This window comes from Mobula hypostoma, chromosome 28 (assembly GCF_963921235.1).
Source record: "Mobula hypostoma chromosome 28, sMobHyp1.1, whole genome shotgun sequence".
Classification (NCBI taxonomy): Eukaryota; Metazoa; Chordata; class Chondrichthyes; order Myliobatiformes; family Myliobatidae; genus Mobula; species Mobula hypostoma.
The window spans coordinates 32,105,399-32,129,202 of NC_086124.1; the positions used below are offsets into that span (position 1 = coordinate 32,105,399).

Genomic DNA, 23,804 nt, shown 5'->3' on the forward strand with positions numbered 1-23,804 from the left:
TGTGTGATAGGACTTTATGGAGGGAGCTTCACTCTGTGTCTGACCCCGGGAGTGTCTGATGGGACGGTGTGGAGAGAGATTCACTCTGTGTCTCACACCGGGAGTGTGTGATGGGACGGTGTGGAGGGAGATTCACTCTGTGTCTGACCCCGGGAGTGTGTGATGGGACGGTGTGGAGGGAGATTCACTCTGTGTCTCACACCGGGAGTGTGTGATGGGACGGTGTGGAGGGAGATTCACTCTGTGTCTGACCCCGGGAGTGTGTGATGGGACGGTGTGGAGGGAGATTCACTCTGTGTCTGACCCCGGGAGTGTGTGATGGGACGGTGTGGAGGGAGATTCACTCTGTGTCTGACCCCGGGAGTGACTGACAGATGTGGAGAGCAAACAGAGTGTCAGCACAGCCGCTGCGAGCCGGGCTTGAGGGACAAGTTCTTTCAAGAGGGTGTCTTCCCTTGTACCTTGGACCTGGAGTGGAGGCTGCTGCCTACGGCAAAGTCCCATATCAAGCTGCTCGGTTGGTTCACGGATCTCCCAGCTACCTGTCGTGCACCAGATGTACGTGGACTTTGTGAATCCGCAGACCCTGGTCGCACATCTTCAGGGGGTCGGGGGTGGGGGTGTTGCTCCTCGCCTCTTGGTTGTATTTTAGCCCCCACCCTGCCATTTGTGGTCATCTGGTTCAGAGATGGTCGGGGCGAAGGTGGGAGGACAATGCCCAAGCAAACGTGCGCTTGGGGCTGGTAAAGTTCGCCCCGACCTGTGGGTCCTAGAACCAGGCAGTGGAAAGCGCCACACCAACAAACGGCCGAGCGATGATCCAGGGGCAGATCCCGTGTCCGGGTAACCAGGGAGAGGGAGCACGCGATATCCACTGTGTCCCAGGACCAGTGGGGATGAATTGTCAGTCATGGGAGGGATAGGAACATTTTAATTTAGATTCTATTCGACTCTGTTCGTTCCTCAAGGTTGTTGTCGTCAGGGGTAGGATTGGGGATTAGGGGTCCCACTACCTATTAAAAGCTCCCAAAAGCATGCGTTTGAATCAGCCTGACAACCAAGTTCAGCCACTAAGCCTGGGGGAACCGTTTCTACGAGAGGAGAAGGGGAAAAGACAGGTTGCTGGTGCCTTAAACCCAGTCGCTCCGGGCTCATCAGTCGTGGTTGGCAGCTCTCCTGGGCGAAGGCAAACTCTGATCTCAAACCTCCGCTGCCCTGCGGCTGTACCCACTCATGGGGAAGGCTTCCGGAGTGAATCCCGGAATCCCGGAGTTGAATGCCGGCTGGCAACTCCTGCGACGCTGCTGGTGCCGAGCTGTATCGATCCCTGCCGTTCCTTTGCGTGGAGAGGGGGAGTCAGCTACGCGGGCAACAGCTTGCTCTCCGTATCGTACTGTCCGGGCTTGTGTATCACATTGACAGCTGCCATGTAACATCCATGGTCGACCCAGACCAGCGGAGGGCCTCAACAGACTGCGTTATTGCCCCTGCGTTTCTTGTGAAGTGGTAAATCTGCAGCAAACGCATCTTTGCAAGAAGAAACCTGCGGTTGACCACGGCCACCAGGCTCGGCTCATGTGAACGCTCTGTCCTGCCCTGCTCCAGTGCAGAGGTCTCTCCGCTAATTAATTACGCCTCTCACTTTGCTGTGGACAATCGATAGTGACAGGGGCTTCCTGGAAACCAGATCTATCAGCAGACGTTCCCCAGACAAAAGAGACCGAGTCTGTCCGCAGGGATGCGGTGCAGACCAGGAGGTGAGGATCAATGGTATTCCCAGGCTTGGTAAATATAGTCCGTGCCCCAGGGAACGCTGGCATTCCCACCAGGGCTCTCGGATTCTCTCTGCCCTGGAGGAGAGCGTGTGAGTGTGTGAGAGAGAGAGAGAGAGAGAGAGAGAGAGAGAGAGAGAGAGAGACAGAGAGAGAGAGAGACTGTGCGGGTGTGTGTGTGTGTGTGTGTGTGAGTGACTGTGAATGTGTGTGTGTGTGAGAGTGTGTGAGTGAGTGTGAATGTGAATGTGTGTGTGTGAGAGTGTGTGAGTGAGTGTGAATGTGTGTGAGTGTGAATGTGTGTGTGTGAGTGAGAGTGTGTGTGTGAGAGTGTGTGAGTGAGTGTGAATGTGAGTGAGTGTGAATGTGTGAGTGTGTGTGTGTGAGTGTGTGTGTGTGAGTGAGAGTGTGTGAGTGTGTGTGAGAGTGTGTGTCCATCCCAACAGGGGAGTGCTTGCACAGTGTGACCCTGGGGTGCCGGGGCTAGAGGACGATAAGTGACTGGGGGAGGGTGTTCGAGGGGAGGTGTGTGTCTGAGAGTCTGTGTCAGTGCGACCTGCCCAGCCTTACGCACCCCCAGCGCAGACCGTGCGCAGTCCCTCCCCCACTCCACATTCGACCCTTCTCCCTCGCCCCCGCCGCTTGCACCCCGCGTACCTCGGTGGCGTTGACCCTGCCCTCCTGGAAGGAGCAGTCGGCGGGGTCGTGCGTGCAGACGTGCCGATACTTGCACCAGTAACAGGGGTATGGACCCCCGACGCACGACAGGCAGCTGTGGGGGGAGAGAGAGAGAGGGGCTGTCAGACACGGGAGGGGCCGACTCGGCTCCCCCACCCACGAGCCAGATCTACCGGGGCGGCTGTTCACTGATCCAGGGCCGGGACAGGAGTGAGGGGTGGTCCGGGGAGAGTGGGAGTGGGTCAGGGTGGGTGTGGGGGCAGGGGGGGGGGAAGAGTGTGGATTGAGAAAATAAGATCCCTGCAGGAACAAACCCCAAAACCTCTGGTCCTGAGGATAGAACAGAGACCCAATGGGACAGTATGGAGGGGCCGAGTGGTCCCAGAAGATGGAACGGAGGGAGCCAATCGGTCCTGGGAAGGGGGTCGAACACTCCCAGGAGGCAGGGCGATGGACCGGTGTTCCCAGGAGACGGGGCGGTGTGGGCGGGCGTTCCCAGGAGACGGGGCGGAGGTCGAGTGTTCCAGGTAGATGGGCGGAGGGGTTGAGCAGTCCTGCGAGGCGATATGGAGGGAGCCGGGCGTGCCCAGTCCAGACGGGGAGACGGTGTGATACAGTCTCCCAGCACACTGCTGTCAGGACACCAAGCTCCAGCGACCGACAGAGATGGGGACACAGGGGAAATCTCCCCAAGCACGGCTCCGGGGGGAACTTGAACACGCAGTGCGGAGGAAGAGGGGGATTTACTCACGAACGATGCACACTACAGTTGTAAAAGACAAAGTAGGTGACGGCAAACAGCTTGTTGGTCTCCTTGGACTTGAGGTGGAGTTTGATCACACGCTTGTCCCCTGGAAGACAGACGGCGAGGGGGTGGTGTTAGTGATGGAGATCCCTCTTCACTGCCCCTCCCACAGAGGGGAGATCCCTCTTCACTGCCCCTCCCACAGAGAGGAGATCCCTCATCAATGCCCCTCCTGAAGAGAGATCCCGCCTCACTGCCTCTCCCCCAGAGGGGAGATCCCCTCTCGCTGCCCCCACAGAGGAGATCCCTCCCACAGAGAGGAGAGATCCCTCCATGTTGTCCCTCCCACAGAAGAGATCCCTCCTCACTGCCCTCCCACTGAGGAGATCCCTCCTTGCTGCCCCTCCCCCAGAAGGGAGATCCCTCCTCGCTGCCCCTCCCACAGAGGGGAGATCCCTCCTCGCTGCTCCTCCCACAGAGGAGATCCCTCCTCACTGCCCCTCCCCCAGAAGGGAGATCCCTCCTCGCTGCCCCTCCCCCAGAGGGGAGATCCCTCCTTACTGCCCCCACAGAGGAGATCCCTCCCACAGAGAGGAGAGATCCCTCCATGTTGTCCCTCCCACAGAAGAGATCCCTCCTCACTGCCCTCCCACTGAGGAGATCCCTCCTTGCTGCCCCTCCCCCAGAAGGGAGATCCCTCCTCGCTGCCCCTCCCACAGAGGGGAGATCCCTCCTCACTGCCCCTCCCACAGAGGAGATCCCTCCTCACTGCCCCTCCCCCAGAAGGGAGATCCCTCCTTGCTGCCCCTCCCCCAGAGGGGAGATCCTTCCTTACTGCCCCTCCTGCTGTGTTACACTCCTCACCGTAACCGTTGGTGATGAGTGGTATCTGCTTAAGGGAGGGGGACACGCAGTGAATTTCGGCTCCCTCGATCACGGCCTCACTCTCAGACACGTCCTCAAAGGAGCAAGTCACGCCTCCAGAGAGATCCGGAACATTCCGAGCACGGAGAATCAGCTGACAGAGGAATCACACAAAGTTAGACCAACTGTACACCCACTGCAGGTCTCCTGACCCCAACACCGACACCCCCAAACCCCCCACCGTAACACCGACACCCCCCCACCGTAACACTGACAACCCCCCAAACCCCTCACCCCCCACCATAACACCGACACCCCCCCACCGTAACACTGACAACCCCCCAAACCCCTCACCCCCCACCGTAACACCGACAGCCCCCAAACCCTCACCCCCCACCGTAACACTGACACCCCCCAAACCCCTCACCCCCCACCGTAACACCGACACCCCCCCAAACCCCTCACCCCCACCGTAACACTGACACCCCCCAAACCCCTCACCCCCACCGTAACACCAACACCCCCCCAAACCCCTCACCCCCACCGTAACACCAACACACCCCACATCCCCCACCGTAACACCAACACCCCCCAAACCCCTCACCCCCACCGTAACACTGACACCCCCCAAACCCCTCACCCCCACCGTAACACCAACACCCCCCCAAACCCCTCACCCCCACCGTAACACCAACACACCCCACATCCCCCACCGTAACACCAACACCCCCCAAACCCCTCACCCCCCCACCGTAACACCAACACCCCCAAACCCCTCACCCCCACCATAACACCAACACCCCCCAAATCCCTCACCCCCCCACCGTAACACCAACACCCCCCACAACCCCCCACCGTAACACTGACACCCCCCACTGTAATACCCCAACACCGACACCCCCCACACTCCTGACATCCCCCAAACCCCTCACCGTAACACCGACACCCCCAAACCCCCCCACCGTAACACCAACACCCCCCAAACCCTCACCCCCCCACCGTAACACCAACACCCCCAAACCCCTCACCCCCACCATAACACCAACACCCCCCAAATCCCTCACCCCCCCACCGTAACACCAACACCCCCCACAACCCCCCACCGTAACACTGACACCCCCCACTGTAATACCCCAACACCGACACCCCCCACACTCCTGACATCCCCCAAACCCCTCACCGTAACACCGACACCCCCAAACCCCCCCACCGTAACACCGACACCCCCCAAACCCTCACCCCCCCACCGTAACACTGACACCCCCCAAACCCTCACCCCCCCACCGTAACACTGACACCCCCCACTGTAATACCCCAACACTGACACCCCCCTCAACACTCACCCCCTACCGTAACACCGACACCTCCCCACACTCCTGACCCCAACACCGACACCGCCCAAACCCCTCACCCCCACCATATCACCAACACCCCCCACTGTAATACAACACTGACACCCCCCAAGCCCCTCACCCCCACTGTAACACTGACTCCCCCCAAACCCCTCACCCCCACTGTAAACCAACACCCCCAACCCCTCACGCCCCACCGTAACACCGACACCCCCCACTGTAATACCCCAACACCAACAGCCCCCAAACCCCTCACCCCCACCGTAACACCAACACACCCCCACTGTAATACCCCAACACTGACACCCCCCAAACCCCTCACCCCCACCGTAACACCGACACCCCCCTCAACCCTCACACCCCCACCCCCTCAACCCCCCACCCTAACACCGACACCTCCCCACACTCCTGACCCTAACACCGACACCCCCCTCAACCCTCACCCCCACCGTAACACTGACACCCCCCACCATAATACATCAACACTGACACCCCCCTCAACCTTCACTCCCACCGTAACACCGACAGCCCCCACACTCCTGACCCCAACACTGACACCCCCCAAACCCCTCACCCCCACCGTAAAACCGACACCCCCCTCAACCCTAACACCCCCACCCCCTCAACCCCCACCCTAACACCGACACCTCCCCACACTCCTGACCCCAACACTGATACCCCCAAACCCCTCACCCCCACCGTAACACCGACACCCCCCAAACCCCTCACCCCCACCGTAACACTGACAGCCCCCACTGCAATACCCCACAGACAACCCCCAAACCCCTCACCCCCACCGTAACACCAACACCCCCCACACTCCTGACCCCAACACCAAACCCCCCAAACCCCTCACCCCCACCGTAACACCAACACCCCCTAAACGCCTCACACCCACCGTAACACCGACACCCCCCACTGTAATACCCCAACACCGACACCCCCAACCCATCACTCCCACCGTAACACCAACACCCCCCAAACCCCTCACCCCCACAGTAACACTGACACCCCCCAAACCCCTCACCCCACCCACCGTAACACCAACACCCCCCACAACCCCCCACAGTAACACTGACACCCCCCACTGTAATACCCCAACACCGACACCCCCCAAACCCCTCACCCCCACCGTAACACCGACACCCCCCACACCCTCACCGTAACACTGGCAGCCCCCAAACCCCTCACCCCCACCGTAACACCAACACCCCTCACTGTAATACCCCAACACCGACACCCCCACTGTAACACCAACCCCCCCTTCAACCCCCCCACCGTAACACTGACAGCCCCCAGAACTCTCACCCCCCCACCGTAACACCGACACCCACCAAACCCCTCACCCCCACCGTATCACTGACACCCCCCACAATAATACCACAACATCGACACCCCCCTCAACCCTCACCCCCACCGTAACACTGACACCCCCCACCATAATACACCAACACGGACACCCCCCTAAACCTTCACTCCCACCGTAACACCGACAGCCCCCACACTCCTGACCCCAACACTGACACCCCCCAAACCCCTCACCCCCACCGTAACACCGACACCCCCCTCAACCCTCACACCCCCACCCCCTCAACCCCCCACCCTAACACCGACACCTCCCCACACTCCTGACCCTAACACCGACACCCCCCTCAACCCTCACTCCCGCCGTAACACTGACACCCCCCACCATAATACACCAACACTGACACCCCCCTCAACCCTCACCCCCACCGTAACACCAACACCTCCCACTGCAATACCCCAACACTGACACCCCCCTCAACCTTCACCCCCACCGTAACATTGACACCCCCCTCAACCTTCACCCCCACCTTAACACCGACAGCCCCCACACTCCTGACCCCAACACTGACACCCCCCAAACCCCTCACCCCCACCGTAACACCGACACCCCCCAAACCCCTCACCCCCACCGTAACACTGACAGCCCCCACTGTAATACCCCACAGACAACCCCCAAACCCCTCACCCCCACCGTAACACCAACACCCCCCACACTCCTGACCCCAACACCAACACCCCCCAAACCCCTCACCCCCACCGTAACACCAACACCCCCTAAACGCCTCACACCCACCGTAACACCGACATCCCCCACTGTAATACCCCAACACCGACACCCCCAACCCATCACTCCCACCGTAACACCAACACCCCCCAAACCCCTCACCCCACCCACCGTAACACCAACACCCCCCACAACCCCCCACAGTAACACTGACACCCCCCACTGTAATACCCCAACACCGACACCCCCCAAACCCCTCATCCCACCCACCGTAACACCAACACCCCCCACAACCCCCCACAGTAACACTGACACCCCCCACTGTAATACCCCAACACCGACACCCCCCAAACCCCTCACCCCCACCGTAACACCGACACCCCCCACACCCCCACTGTAACACTGGCAGCCCCCAAACCCCTCACCCCCACCGTAACACCAACACCCCTCACTGTAATACCCCAACACCGACACCCCCACCGTAACACCAACCCCCCCTTCAACCCCCCCACCGTAACACCGACACCCCCCAAACCCCTCACCCCCACCGCATCACTGACACCCCCCACAATAATACCACAACATCGACACCCCCTCAACCCTCACCCCCACCGTAACACCAACACCTCCCACTGTAATACCCCAACACCGACACCCCCCTCAACCCTCACCCCCCCACCGTAACATTGGCACACCCCACACTCCTGACCCCAACACCGACATCCCCAAACCCCACACCCCCACCGTAACACCAACACCCCCCACACTCCTGACCCCAACACCGACACCCCCCAAACCCCTCACCCCTCACCCCCACCGTAACACCAACACCCCCCACTGTAATACCCCACTGACAACCCCCAACCCCTCACCCCCACCGTAACACCAACACCCCCCACTGTAATACCCCACTGACACCCCAACCCCTCACCCCCACTGTAACACCGACACCCTCCACTGTAATACCCCAACACCCCCCAAACCCCCCACCCCCACCGTAACACCGACACCCTCCACACTCCTGACCCTAACACCGACACCCCCCTCAACCCTCACCCCCACCGTAACACTGACACCCCCCACCATAATACACCAACACTGACACCCCCCTCAACCCTCACCCCCACCGTAACACCAACACCTCCCACTGTAATACCCCAACACTGACACCCCCCTCAACCTTCACCCCCACCGTAACATTGACACCCCCCTCAACCTTCACCCCCACCGTAACACCGACAGCCCCCACACTGCTGACCCCAACACTGACACCCCCCAAACCCCTCACCCCCACCGTAACACCGACACCCCCCTCAACCCTCACACCCCCACCGCCTCAACCCCCCACCCTAACACCGACACTTCCCCACACTCCTGACCCTAACACCAACACCCCCCTCAACCCTCACCCCCACCGTAACACTGACACCCCCCACCATAATACACCAACACTGACACCCCCCTCAACCTTCACCCCCACCGTAACACCAACAGCCCCCACACTCCTGACCCCAACACTGACACCCCTCAAACCCCTCACCCCCACCGTAACACCGACACCCCCCAAACCCCCCACCCCCACCGTAACACTGACAGCCCCCACTGTAATACCCCACAGACAACCCCCAAACCCCTCACCCCCACCGTAACACCAACACCCCCCACACTCCTGACCCCAACACCAACACCTCCCAAACCCCTCACCCCCACCGTAACACTGACAGCCCCCACTGTAATACCCCACAGACAACCCCCAAACCCCTCACCCCCACCGTAACACCAACACCCCCCACACTCCTGACCCCAACACCAACACCTCCCAAACCCCTCACCCCCACCGTAACACTGACACCCCCCAAACCCCTCACCCCCCACCGTAACACCAACACCTCCCACTGTAATACCCCAACACCGACACCCCCAAACCCCTCACCCCCACCGTAACACTGACACCCCCCACAACCTTCACCCCCCCACGTAACACCAACACCCCCCAAACCACTCACCCCCCACCGTAACACCAACACCCCCCTCAACCCTCACACCCCCACCCCCCTCAACCCCCCACCCTAACACCGACACCTCCCCACACTCCTGACCCCAACACCGACACCCCCCTCAACCCTCACCCGCACCGTAACACTGACACCACCCACCATAATACACCGACACTGACACCCCCCTCAATCCTCACCCCCACCGTAACACCAACACCTCCCACTGTAATACCCCAACACCGACACCCCCCTCAACCCTCACCCCCCCACCGTAACACCGACAGCCCCCACACTCCTGACCCCAACACTGACACCCCCCAAACCCCTCACCCCCACCGTAACACCGACACCCCCCTCAACCCTCACACCCCCACCGTAACACCGACACCTCCCCACACTCCTGACCCTAACACCAACACCCCCCTCAACCCTCACCCCCACCATAACACTGACACCCCCCACCATAATACACCAACACTGACACCCCCCTCAACCTTCACTCCCACCGTAACACCGACAGCCCCCACACTCCTGACCCCAACACTGACACCCCCCAAACCCCTCACCCCCACCGTAACACCGACACCCCCAAACGCCTCACACCCACCGTAACACTGACACCCCCAAACCCCTCACCCCCACCGTAACACTGACACCCCCACAACCCTCACCCCCCCACATAACACTGACACCCCCCAAACCGCTCACCCCCCACCATAACACTAACACCCCCCTCAACCCTCACACCCCCACCCCCCTCAACCCCCCACCCTAACACCGACACCTCCCCACACTCCTGACCCCAACACCGACACCCCCCTCAACCCTCACCCCCACCGTAACACTGACACCCCCCACCATAATACACCAACACTGACACCCCCTCAACCCTCACCCCCACCGTAACACTGACACCACCCACCATAATACACCAACACTGACACCCCCTCAATCCTCACCCCCACCGTAACACCAACACCTCCCACTGTAATACCCCAACACCGACACCCCCCTCAACCCTCACCCCCCCACCGTAACACCGACAGCCCCCACACTCCTGACCCCAACACTGACACCCCCCAAACCCCTCACCCCCACCGTAACACCGACACCCCCCTCAACCCTCACACCCCCACCGCCTCAACCCCCCACCCTAACACCGACACCTCCCCACACTCCTGACCCTAACACCGACACCCCCCTCAACCCTCACCCCCACCGTAACACTGACACCACCCACCATAATACACCAACACTGACACCCCCTCAATCCTCACCCCCACCGTAACACCAACACCTCCCACTGTAATACCCCAACACCGACACCCCCTCAACCCTCACCCCCCCACCGTAACACCGACAGCCCCCACACTCCTGACCCCAACACTGACACCCCCCAAAACCCTCACCCCGACCGTAACACCGACACCCCCCTCAACCCTCACACCCCCACCGCCTCAACCCCCCACCCTAACACCGACACCTCCCCACACTCCTGACCCTAACACCGACACCCCCCTCAACCCTCACCCCCACCGTAACACTGACACCCCCCACCATAATACACCAACACTGACACCCCCCTCAACCCTCACCCCCACTGTAACACCAACACCTCCCACTGTAATACCCCAACACTGACACCCCCCTCAACCTTCACCCCCACCGTAACACCGACACCCCCCAAACCCCTCACCCCCACCGTAACACCAACACCCCCCACACTCCTGACCCCAACACCAACACCCCCCAAACCCCTCACCCCCACCGTAACACCAACACCCCCCACACTCCTGACCCCAACACCAACACCCCCCAAACCCCTCACCCCCACCGTAACACCAACACCCCCCACAAACCCCCACAGTAACACTGACACCCCCCACTGTAATACCCCAACACCGACACCCCCCAAACCCCTCACCCCTACCGTAACACCGACACCCCCTCACCCCCACCGTAACACTGGCAGCCCCCAAACCCCTCACCCCCACCGTAACACCAACACCCCCCACTGTAATACCCCAACACCGACACCCCGCAAACTCCTCACCCCCACCGTAACACCAACCCCCCCTTCAACCCCCCCACCGTAACACTGACAGCCCCCAGAACTCTCACCCCACAACCGTAACACCGACACCCCCCAACCCCTCACCCCCACCATATCACTGACACCCCCCACAATAATACCCCAACATCGACACCCCCCTCAACCCTCACCCCCACCGTAACACCAACACCTCCCACTGTAATACCCCAACACCGACACCCCCCTCAACCCTCACCCCCCCACCGTAACATTGACACCCCCCACACTCCTGACCCCAACACCGACATCCCCAAACCCCTCACCCCTACCATAACACCAACACCCCCCACACTCCTGACCCCAACACCGACACCCCCCAAACCCCTCACCCCCACCGTAACACCAACACCCCCCACCGTAATACCCCACTGACAACCCCCAACCCCTCACCCCCACCGTAACACCAACACCCCCCACTGTAATACCCCACTGACACCCCCCAACCCCTCACCCCCACCGTAACACCGACACCCTCCACTGTAATACCCCAACACCCCCCAAACCCCCCACCCCCACCGTAACACCGACACCCTCCACACTCCTGACCCTAACACCGACACACCCCAAACCCCTCACCCCCACCATAACACTGACACCCCCCACTGTAATACCCCAACACTGACACCCCCAAACCACTCACCCCACCGTAACACTTACACCCCCCACACCCCCCACCGTAACACTGACACCCCCCAAACCCGTCACCCCCCACCGTAACACCAACACCCCCCACAACCCCCCACCGTAACACTGACACCCCCCACTGTAATACCCCAACACTGACACCCCCCAAACCCCTCACCCCACCGTAACACTTACACCCCCCACCCCCCCACCGTAACTCCAACACCCCCCACTGTAATACCCCAACACCAAAACCCCCCAAAACCCTCACCCCCACCATAACACCAACACCTCCCACTGTAATACCCCAACACTGACACCCCCCTCAACCCTCACCCCCCCACCGTAACATTGACACCCCCCACACTCCTGACCCCAACACTGACATCCCTAAACCCCTCACCCCCATCTTAACACCAACACCCCCCACACTCCTGACCCCAACACCGACACCCCCCAAACCCCTCACCCCCACCGTAACACCAACACCCACCACTGTAATACCCCACTGACAACCCCCAACCCCTCACCCCCACCGTAACACCAACACCCCCCACTGTAATACCCCACTGACACCCCCCAACCCCTCACCCCCACCGTAACACCGACTCCCTCCACTGTAATACCCCAACACCCCCCAAACCCCCCACCCCCACCGTAACACCGACACCCTCCACACTCCTGACCCTAACACCGACACCCCCCTCAACCCTCACTCCCACCGTAACACTGACACCCCCCACCATAATACACCAACACTGACACCCCCCTCAACCCTCACCCCCACCGTAACACCAACACCTCCCACAACCATCACCCCCATGTAACACCGACACCCCCCACACTCCTCACCCCCCAATTGTAACACTGATACCCCCCCACACTCCTGACCCCAAAACCGACTCCTCCCACCGTAAAACCGACACACCTCACACCCCCACTGTGAGATTGACACACCCCACACCCCTCACTATAACACTGACACACCCCACACCCCTCACTGTGACACCGACACACCCCACACCCCTCACCCCTCACTGTAACACTGACACACCCCAAACCCCTCACTGTAACACTGAAACACCCCACACCCCTCACACCCCTCACTGTGACACTGACACACCCCACACCCCACACCCCTCACTGTGACACTGACACACCCCAAACCCCTCACTGTAACACCTACACACCCCTCACCACTCACTGTAACACTGACACACCCCACACCCCTCACTGTGACACGGACACACCCCACACCCCACACTGTGACACCGACACACCCCTCACCCCTCACTGTGACACTGACACACCCCACACCCCTCACTGTGACACCGACACACCCCTCACCCCTCACTGTGACACTGACACACCCCACACCCCACCGACACACCCCTCACCACTCACTGAGACACTGACACACCCCACAACCCTCACCCCTCACTGTAACACTGACACACCCCACACCCCTCACTGTGACACTGACACACCCACACCCCTCACTGTAACACTGACACACCCTACACCCCTCACTGTGACACTGACACACCCCACACCCCTCACCACTCACTGTAACACTGACACACCCCACACCCCTCACTGTGACACTGATACACCCCACACCCCTCACCCCTCACTGTAACACTGACACACCCCACACCCCTCACTGTGACACTGATACACCCCACACCCCTCACTGTAACACCGACACACCCCACACCCCACACTGTGACACTGACACACCCCACACCCCTCACTGTAACACTGACACACCCCACACCCCTCACTGTAACACCGACACACCCCACACCCCTCACTGTGACACTGACACACCCCACACCCCACACTGTGACACTGACACACCCCACACCCCTCACTGTGACACTGACACACCCCTCACCCCTCACTGTGACACTGACACACCCCACACCCCACACTGTGACACTGACACACCCCACACCCCTCACTGTGACACTGACACACCCCTCACCCCTCACTATAACACTGACACACCCCACACCGCTCACTGAGACACTGACACACCCCTCACCCCTTACTGTGACACTGACACACCCCACACCCCTCACTGTGACACCGACACACCCCACACCCCTCACTGTAACACCGACACACCCCTCACCCCTCACTGAGACACTGACACACCCCACACCCCTCACTGTGACACTGACACACCCCACACCCCTCACCCCTCACTGAGACACTGACACACCCCACACCCCTCACTGTGACACTGACACACCCCACACCCATCACTGTGACACTGACACACCCCACACCCATCACTGTGACACCAACACCCCACACCCCTCACTGTGACACTGACACACCCCACACCCCTCACTGAGACACTGACACACCCCTCACCCCACACTGTGACACTGACACACCCCACACCCCTCACTGTAACACCAACTCACCCCACACCCCTCACTGTGACACCGACTCACCCCTCACTGTGACACTGACACACCCCAAACCCCTCACTGTGACACCGACACACCCCACACCCCTCACTGAGACACTGACACACCCCACACCCCTCACTGTGACACTGACACACCCCACACCCCTCACTGTGATACTGACACACCCCACACCCCTCACTGTGACACCGACACACCCCACACCCCACACTGTGACACCGACACACCCCACACCCCTCATTGTGACACCGACACACCCCACACCCCTCACTGTGACACCGACACACCCCACACCCCTCACTGAGACACTGACACACCCCTCACCCCACACTGTGACACTGACACACCCCTCACTGTGACACTGACACACCCCACACCCCTCACTGTGACACCGACACACCCCTCACCCCTCACTGTGACACTGACACACCCCACACCCCTCACTGTAACACCGACACACCCCACACCCCACACTGTGACACTGACACACCCCACACCCCTTACTGTAACACCGACACACCCCACACCGCTCACTGTGACACTGACACACCCCTCACTGTGACACTGACACACCCCACACCCCTCACTGTGACACTGACACACCCCTCACCCCACACTGTGACACTGACACACCCCTCACTGTGACACTGACACACCCCACACCCCTCACTGTGACACTGACACACCCCACACCCCTCACTGTAACACCGACACACCCCACACCGCTCACTGTAACACTGACACACCCCACACCCCTCACTGTGACACCGACACACCCCTCACCACTCACTGAGACACTGACACACCCCACACCCCTCACTGTAACACCGACACACCCCTCACCCCTCACACCCCTCACTGTGACACTGACACACCCCACACCCCTCACTGTGACACCAACACCCCACACCCCTCACTGTAACACTGACACACCCCTCACCATTCACTGTGACACTGACACACCCCACACCCCTCACTGTGACACTGACACACCCCACACCCCTCACTGTGACACCAACACCCCACACCCCTCACTGTAACACTGACACACCCCACACCCCTCACTGTGACACCAACACCCCACACCCCTCACTGTAACACCGACACCCCACACCCCTCACTGTGACACTGACACACACCACACCCCTCACTGTAACACCGACACCCCACACCCCTCACTGTAACACTGACACACCCCACACCCCTCACTGTAACACCGACACCCCACACCCCTCACTGTGACACCGACACACCCCACACCCCTCACTGTGACACCGACACACCCCACACCCCTCACTGTGACACTGACACCCCCCACACCCCTCACCCCTCACTGTGACACTGACACACCCCAAACCCCTCACTGTGACACCGACACACCCCACACCCCTCACTGTAACACCGACACACCCCACACCCCACACTGTGACACTGACACACCCCACACCCCTTACTGTAACACCGACACACCCCACACCGCTCACTGTGACACTGACACACCCCTCACTGTGACACTGACACACCCCACACCCCTCACTGTGACACTGACACACCCCTCACCCCACACTGTGACACTGACACACCCCTCACTGTGACACTGACACACCCCACACCCCTCACTGTGACACTGACACACCCCACACCCCTCACTGTAACACCGACACACCCCACACCGCTCACTGTAACACTGACACACCCCACACCCCTCACTGTGACACCGACACACCCCTCACCACTCACTGAGACACTGACACACCCCACACCCCTCACTGTAACACCGACACACCCCTCACCCCTCACACCCCGCACTGGGACACTGACACACCCCACACCCCTCACTGTGACACCAACACCCCACACCCCTCACTGTAACACTGACACACCCCTCACCATTCACTGTGACACTGACACACCCCACACCCCTCACTGTGACACTGACACACCCCACACCCCTCACTGTGACACCAACACCCCACACCCCTCACTGTGACACCGACACACCCCTCACCCCTCACTGAGACACTGACACACCCCACACCCCTCACTGTGACACTGACACACCCCACATCCCTCACTGTGACACCAACACCCCACACCCCTCACTGTAACACCGACACCCCACACCCCTCACTGTGACACTGACACACACCACACCCCTCACTGTAACACCGACACCCCACACCCCTCACTGTAACACTGACACACCCCACACCCCTCACTGTAACACCGACACCCCACACCCCTCACTGTGACACCGACACACCCCACACCCCTCACTGTGACACCGACACACCCCACACCCCTCACTGTGACACTGACACCCCCCACACCCCTCACCCCTCACTGTGACACTGACACACCCCAAACCCCTCACTGTGACACTGACACACCCCACACCCCTCACTGTGACACCGACTCACCCCACACCCCACACTGTGACACTGACACACCCCACACCCCTCACTGTAACACCGACACACCTCACACCCCTCACTGTGACACTGACACACCTCACACCCCTCACTGTGACACCGACACACCCCACACCCCTCACTGTGACACCGACTCACCCCACACCCCACACTGTGACACCGACACACCCCTCACCCCTCACCCCTCACTGTGACACTGACACACCCCACACCCCACACCCCTCACTGTAACACCGACACACCCCACACCCCTCACTGTGACACCGACAACACCCCACACCCCTCACTGTGACACCGACACACCCCACACCCCTCACTGTGACACTGACACACCCCACACCCTCACTGTAACACTGACACACCCCACACCCCTCACTGTGACACTGACACACCCCACACCCCCCACTGTGACACCGACACACCCCTCACCCCTCACTGTGATACTGACACACCCCACACCCCTCACTGTAACACTGACACACCCCTCACCCCTCACTGTGATACTGACACACCACACACTCCTCACTGTAACACTGACACACCCCACACCCCTCACCCCTCACTGTGACACCGACACACCCCACACCCCTCACTGTGACACTGACACACCCCACATCCATCACTGTATCACTGCCCCCCCACTCGGACGGACACCCACGGGAACGCTGGGCATCATGACGGACAGGTTGTTGGGCCGGACGCTGAGCTGGACACAGCGGCTGGAAACGGTGCTGAATCGTCGCGGCTCCTCGGCACGGCCACATTCCAACCGCTTGCTGCACCTGTGGGTGGGGGCGGAATGGGGAGTGGGAACACAGGGGGTCCAGGGATGATCGTAGTGACGAGGGAGGTAGGAGAGTGGTGAGAGTGAGACGGGAGGGGTTGGGAGAAGAACTGTAACATCAGTCGGAGTGAACACAGGGGTGACGATCACACACACCGAGGGGGGGGGTCTGGCCTACGGGGACTCAGACACAGACAGACATCTACCCCACCCAGACGCCCGGAAACCACCCAGCCGGCAGAGCAGAGGAACAGGAACTGGCGGTGGGGAAGGTGGCAGACAACCCTCCCAGACAGAGGAGTGTGGAGGGAGGGCAGATGGGGAGGCGAGGAGGATGTGAACGTTGACGAGGTGGGAAACGGGAGGGAGGACGGAGAGAAAATTGAGGTGAGGGAGGGGGGTCAGAGACGGGGGTTAGCAAGGGAGTGGGGAGGGGAGAGAGGGGAGAGGGAGAGAGGGGGAGGGGGAAGAGAGGGGGAGATGGGAGCAGAAGGGGTGAGAGAGGGGGAGAGGGAGTGAAGGGAGGAGACGGGAGAGGGATGGAGAGAAGGGTAGGGGTGGGGGTAAAAGGGGAGAGGAGGGAGCAGAGATGAGGGGAAAGGAGAGGGAGCTGAGGGAGGGATGGGTGATGAGGGTGTGGTTGCTGTGAATGGTGGTGTTGTCTGGATATTTGTGCTGTGAGGGGAGTGGACTCAGGGGAGATCCCCGTCCCATCGGTCAATCCCTCCCCCTACCCAGACAAAGCCCTCCCCCTACCTACACAGAGTGAGAGCCCCATGCCGGGGGAGAGACGTTGATAAGGGGTATTTGTTTTTGGGGAGGTACGTTGATAAGGGATGTTTGTTCCGGGGGAGGGACGTTGATAAGGGATGTTTGTTCCAGGGGAGGGACGTTGATAAGGGATGTTTGTTCTGGGGGAGGGATGTTGATAAGGGATGTTTGTTCTGGGGGAGGGACGTTGATAAGGGGTATTTGTTTTTGGGGAGGGACGTTGATAAGGGATGTTTGTTCCGGGGGAGGGACGTTGATAAGGGATGTTTGTTTTTGGGGAGGGACGTTGATAAGGGATGTTTGTTCCGGGGGAGGGACGTTGATAAGGGGTATTTGTTTTTGGGGAGGGACGTTGATAACGGATGTTTGTTTTTGGGGAGGGACGTTGATAAGGGATGTTTGTTTTTGGGGAGGGACGTTGATAAGGGATGTTTGTTCCGGGGGAGGGACGTTGATAAGGGATGTTTGTTTTTGGGGAGGGACGTTGATGAGGGATGTTTGTTCCGGGGGAGGGACGTTGATAAGGGATGTTTGTTCCGGTAGAGGGACGTTGATAGGGGATGTTTGTTTTTGGGGAGGGACGTTGATAGGGGGTATTTGTTCCGGGGGAGGGACGTTGATAGGGGATGTTTGTTCTGGGGGAGGGACGTTGATAAGGGATGTTTGTTCCGGAGGAGGGACGTTGATAGGGGATGTTTGTTCCGGAGGAGGGACGTTGATAGGGGATGTTTGTTCTGGGGGAGGGACGTTGATAAGGGATGTTTGTTCCGGGGGAGGGACGTTGATAAGGGGTATTTGTTTTTGGGGAGGGACGTTGATAAGGGATGTTTGTTCTGGGGGAGGGACGTTGATAAGGGGTATTTGTTTTTGGGGAGGGACGTTGATAAGGGATGTTTGTTCCGGGGGAGGGACGTTGATAAGGGATGTTTGTTCCGGGGGAGGGACGTTGATAAGGGGTATTTGTTCCGGGGGAGGGACGTTGATAAGGGGTATTTGTTCCGGGGGAGGGACGTTGATAAGGGATGTTTGTTTTTCAGGAGGGACGTTGTTAAGGGATGTTTGTTCCGGAGGAGGGACGTTGATAGGGGATGTTTGTTCCGGGGGAGGGACGTTGATAAGGGGTATTTGTTTTTGGGGAGGGACGTTGATAAGGGATGTTTGTTCCGGAGGAGGGACGTTGATAGGGGATGTTTGTTCCGGGGGAGGGACGTTGATAAGGGGTATTTGTTTTTGGGGAGGGACGTTGATAAGGGATGTTTGTTCCGGAGGAGGGACGTTGATAGGGGATGTTTGTTCCGGGGGAGGGACGTTGATAAGGGGTATTTGTTTTTGGGGAGGGACGTTGATAAGGGATGTTTGTTCCGGGGGAGGGACGTTGATAAGGGATGTTTGTTCCGGGGGAGGGACGTTGATAAGGGGTATTTGTTCCGGGGGAGGGACGTTGATAAGGGGTATTTGTTCTGGGGGAGGGACGTTGATAGGGGGTATTTGTTCCGGAGGAGGGACGTTGATAAGGGGTATTTGTTTTTGGGGAGGGACGTTGATAAGGGATGTTTGTTCTGGGGGAGGGACGTTGATAAGGGGTATTTGTTCCGGGGGAGGGACGTTGATAGGGGATGTTTGTTCCGGAGGAGGGACGTTGATAAGGGATGTTTGTTCTGGGGGAGGGACGTTGATAAGGGGTATTTGTTCCGGGGGAGGGACGTTGATAGGGGATGTTTGTTCCGGGGGAGGGACGTTGATAGGGGATGTTTGTTCCGGGAGAGGGACGTTGATAGGGGATGTTTGTTCTGGAGGAGGGACGTTGATAAGGGATGTTTGTTCCGGGGGAGGGACGTTGATAGGGGATGTTTGTTCCGGGGGAGGGACGTTGATAGGGGATGTTTGTTCTGGGGGAGGGACGTTGATAAGGGGTATTTGTTCCGGGGGAGGGACGTTGATAAGGGATGTTTGTTCCGGAGGAGGGACGTTGATAGGGGATGTTTGTTCCGGGGGAGGGACGTTGATAAGGGGTATTTGTTCTGGGGGAGGGACATTGATAAGGGGTATTTGTTCCGGAGGAGGGACGTTGATAGGGGGTATTTGTTCCGGGGGAGGGACGTTGATAGGGGGTATTTGTTCCGGGGGAGGGACGTTGATAAGGGATGTTTGTTCCGGGGGAGGGACGTTGATAGGGGATGTTTGTTCTGGGGGAGGGACGTTGATAAGGGATGTTTGTTCCGGAGGAGGGACGTTGATAAGGGATGTTTGTTCCGGGGGAGGGACGTTGATAAGGGGTATTTGTTCCGGAGGAGGGACGTTGATAAGGGATGTTTGTTCCGGGGGAGGGACGTTGATAGGGGATGTTTGTTCCGGGGGAGGGACGTTGATAGGGGATGTTTGTTCCGGAGGAGGGACGTTGATAAGGGATGTTTGTTCCGGGGGAGGGACGTTGATAAGGGATGTTTGTTCCGGGGGAGGGACGTTGATAAGGGATGTTTGTTCCGGGGGAGGGACGTTGATAAGGGATGTTTGTTCTGGGGGAGGGACGTTGATAAGGGATGTTTGTTCCGGAGGAGGGATGTTGATAGGGGATGTTTGTTCTGGGGGAGGGACGTTGATAAGGGATGTTTGTTCCGGAGGAGGGACGTTGATAGGGGATGTTTGTTCTGGGGGAGGGACGTTGATAAGGGATGTTTGTTTTTGGGGAGGGACGTTGATAAGGGATGTTTGTTCTGGGGGAGGGACGTTGATAAGGGGTATTTGTTTTTGGGGAGGGACGTTGATAAGGGATGTTTGTTCCGGGGGAGGGAAGTTGATAAGGGATGTTTGTTCCGGGGGAGGGACGTTGATAAGGGGTATTTGTTCCGGGGGAGGGACGTTGATAAGGGGTATTTGTTCCGGGGGAGGGACGTTGATAAGGGATGTTTGTTTTTCAGGAGGGACGTTGATAAGGGATGTTTGTTCCGGGGGAGGGACGTTGATAAGGGGTATTTGTTTTTGGGGAGGGACGTTGATAAGGGATGTTTGTTCCGGAGGAGGGACGTTGATAGGGGATGTTTGTTCCGGGGGAGGGACGTTGATAAGGGGTATTTGTTTTTGGGGAGGGACGTTGATAAGGGATGTTTGTTCCGGGGGAGGGACGTTGATAAGGGATGTTTGTTCTGGGGGAGGGACGTTGATAAGGGGTATTTGTTCCGGGGGAGGGACGTTGATAAGGGGTATTTGTTCTGGGGGAGGGACGTTGATAGGGGGTATTTGTTCCGGAGGAGGGACGTTGATAAGGGGTATTTGTTTTTGGGGAGGGACGTTGATAAGGGATGTTTGTTCTGGGGGAGGGACGTTGATAAGGGGTATTTGTTCCGGGGGAGGGACGTTGATAGGGGGTATTTGTTCCGGGGGAGGGACGTTGATAGGGGATGTTTGTTCCGGAGGAGGGACGTTGATAAGGGATGTTTGTTCTGGGGGAGGGACGTTGATAAGGGGTATTTGTTCCGGGGGAGGGACGTTGATAGGGGGTATTTGTTCCGGGGGAGGGACGTTGATAGGGGGTATTTGTTCCGGGGGAGGGACGTTGATAAGGGGTATTTGTTCCGGGGGAGGGACGTTGATAGGGGATGTTTGTTCCGGGGGAGGGACGTTGATAGGGGATGTTTGTTCCGGAGGAGGGACGTTGATAAGGGATGTTTGTTCCGGGGGAGGGACGTTGATAAGGGGTATTTGTTCTGGGGGAGGGACGTTGATAAGGGGTATTTGTTCCGGAGGAGGGACGTTGATAGGGGGTATTTGTTCCGGGGGAGGGACGTTGATAGGGGGTATTTGTTCCGGGGGAGGGACGTTGATAAGGGATGTTTGTTCCGGGGGAGGGACGTTGATAGGGGATGTTTGTTCTGGGGGAGGGACGTTGATAAGGGATGTTTGTTCCGGAGGAGGGACGTTGATAAGGGGTATTTGTTTTTGGGGAAGGACGTTGATAAGGGATGTTTGTTCTGGGGGAGGGACGTTGATAAGGGGTATTTGTTCCGGGGGAGGGACGTTGATAGGGGGTATTTGTTCCGGGGGAGGGACGTTGATAGGGGATGTTTGTTCCGGAGGAGGGACGTTGATAAGGGATGTTTGTTCTGGGGGAGGGACGTTGATAAGGGGTATTTGTTCCGGGGGAGGGATGTTGATAAGGGGTATTTGTTCCGGGGGAGGGACGTTGATAGGGGATGTTTGTTCCGGGGGAGGGACGTTGATAGGGGATGTTTGTTCCGGGGGAGGGACGTTGATAGGGGATGTTTGTTCTGGTGGAGGGACGTTGATAAGGGGTATTTGTTCCGGGGGAGGGACGTTGATAAGGGATGTTTGTTCCGGAGGAGGGACGTTGATAGGGGATGTTTGTTCCGGGGGAGGGACGTTGATAAGGGGTATTTGTTCTGGGGGAGGGACGTTGATAAGGGGTATTTGTTCCGGAGGAGGGACGTTGATAGGGGGTATTTGTTCCGGGGGAGGGACGTTGATAGGGGGTATTTGTTCCGGGGGAGGGACGTTGATAAGGGATGTTTGTTCCGGGGGAGGGACGTTGATAAGGGATGTTTGTTCCGGGGGAGGGACGTTGATAAGGGATGTTTGTTTTTGGGGAGGGACGTTGATAAGGGATGTTTGTTCTGGGGGAGGGACGTTGATAGTGGATGTTTGTTCTGGGGGAGGGACGTTGATAAGGGATGTTTGTTCCGGAGGAGGGACGTTGATAAGGGATGTTTGTTCCGGGGGAGGGACGTTGATAGGGGATGTTTGTTCCGGGGGAGGGATGTTGATAGGGGATGTTTGTTCCGGAGGAGGGACGTTGATAAGGGATGTTTGTTCCGGGGGAGGGACGTTGATAAGGGGTATTTGTTCCGGGGGAGGGACGTTGATAGGGGATGTTTGTTCCGGGGGAGGGACGTTGATAAGGGATGTTTGTTCCGGGGGAGGGACGTTGATAGGGGATGTTTGTTCTGGTGGAGGGACGTTGATAAGGGGTATTTGTTCCGGGGGAGGGACGTTGATAAGGGATGTTTGTTCCGGAGGAGGGACGTTGATAGGGGATGTTTGTTCCGGGGGAGGGACGTTGATAGGGGGTATTTGTTCCGGGGGAGGGACGTTGATAAGGGGTATTTGTTCTGGGGGAGGGACGTTGATAAGGGGTATTTGTTCCGGGGGAGGGACGTTGATAGGGGGTATTTGTTCCGGGGGAGGGACGTTGATAGGGGGTATTTG

At 58.9% G+C, this 23,804-nt stretch overlaps 1 protein-coding gene across 1 annotated transcript in view; it reads right to left on the reverse strand.

Moving 5' to 3' along the window:
* Positions 1-23,804, reverse strand: part of plxna3 (plexin A3) — a 196,060-nt gene that overhangs the window by 131,940 nt on the left and 40,316 nt on the right. Inside the window, exons 6-9 of the mRNA XM_063035027.1 lie at positions 17,688-17,811; positions 4,060-4,213; positions 3,202-3,301; positions 2,430-2,544 (exon numbers count right to left, since the gene is read on the reverse strand). Of these exons, the coding sequence (XP_062891097.1) occupies positions 2,430-2,544; positions 3,202-3,301; positions 4,060-4,213; positions 17,688-17,811 (493 nt within the window). The remainder of the gene's footprint in view (positions 1-2,429; positions 2,545-3,201; positions 3,302-4,059; positions 4,214-17,687; positions 17,812-23,804) is intronic.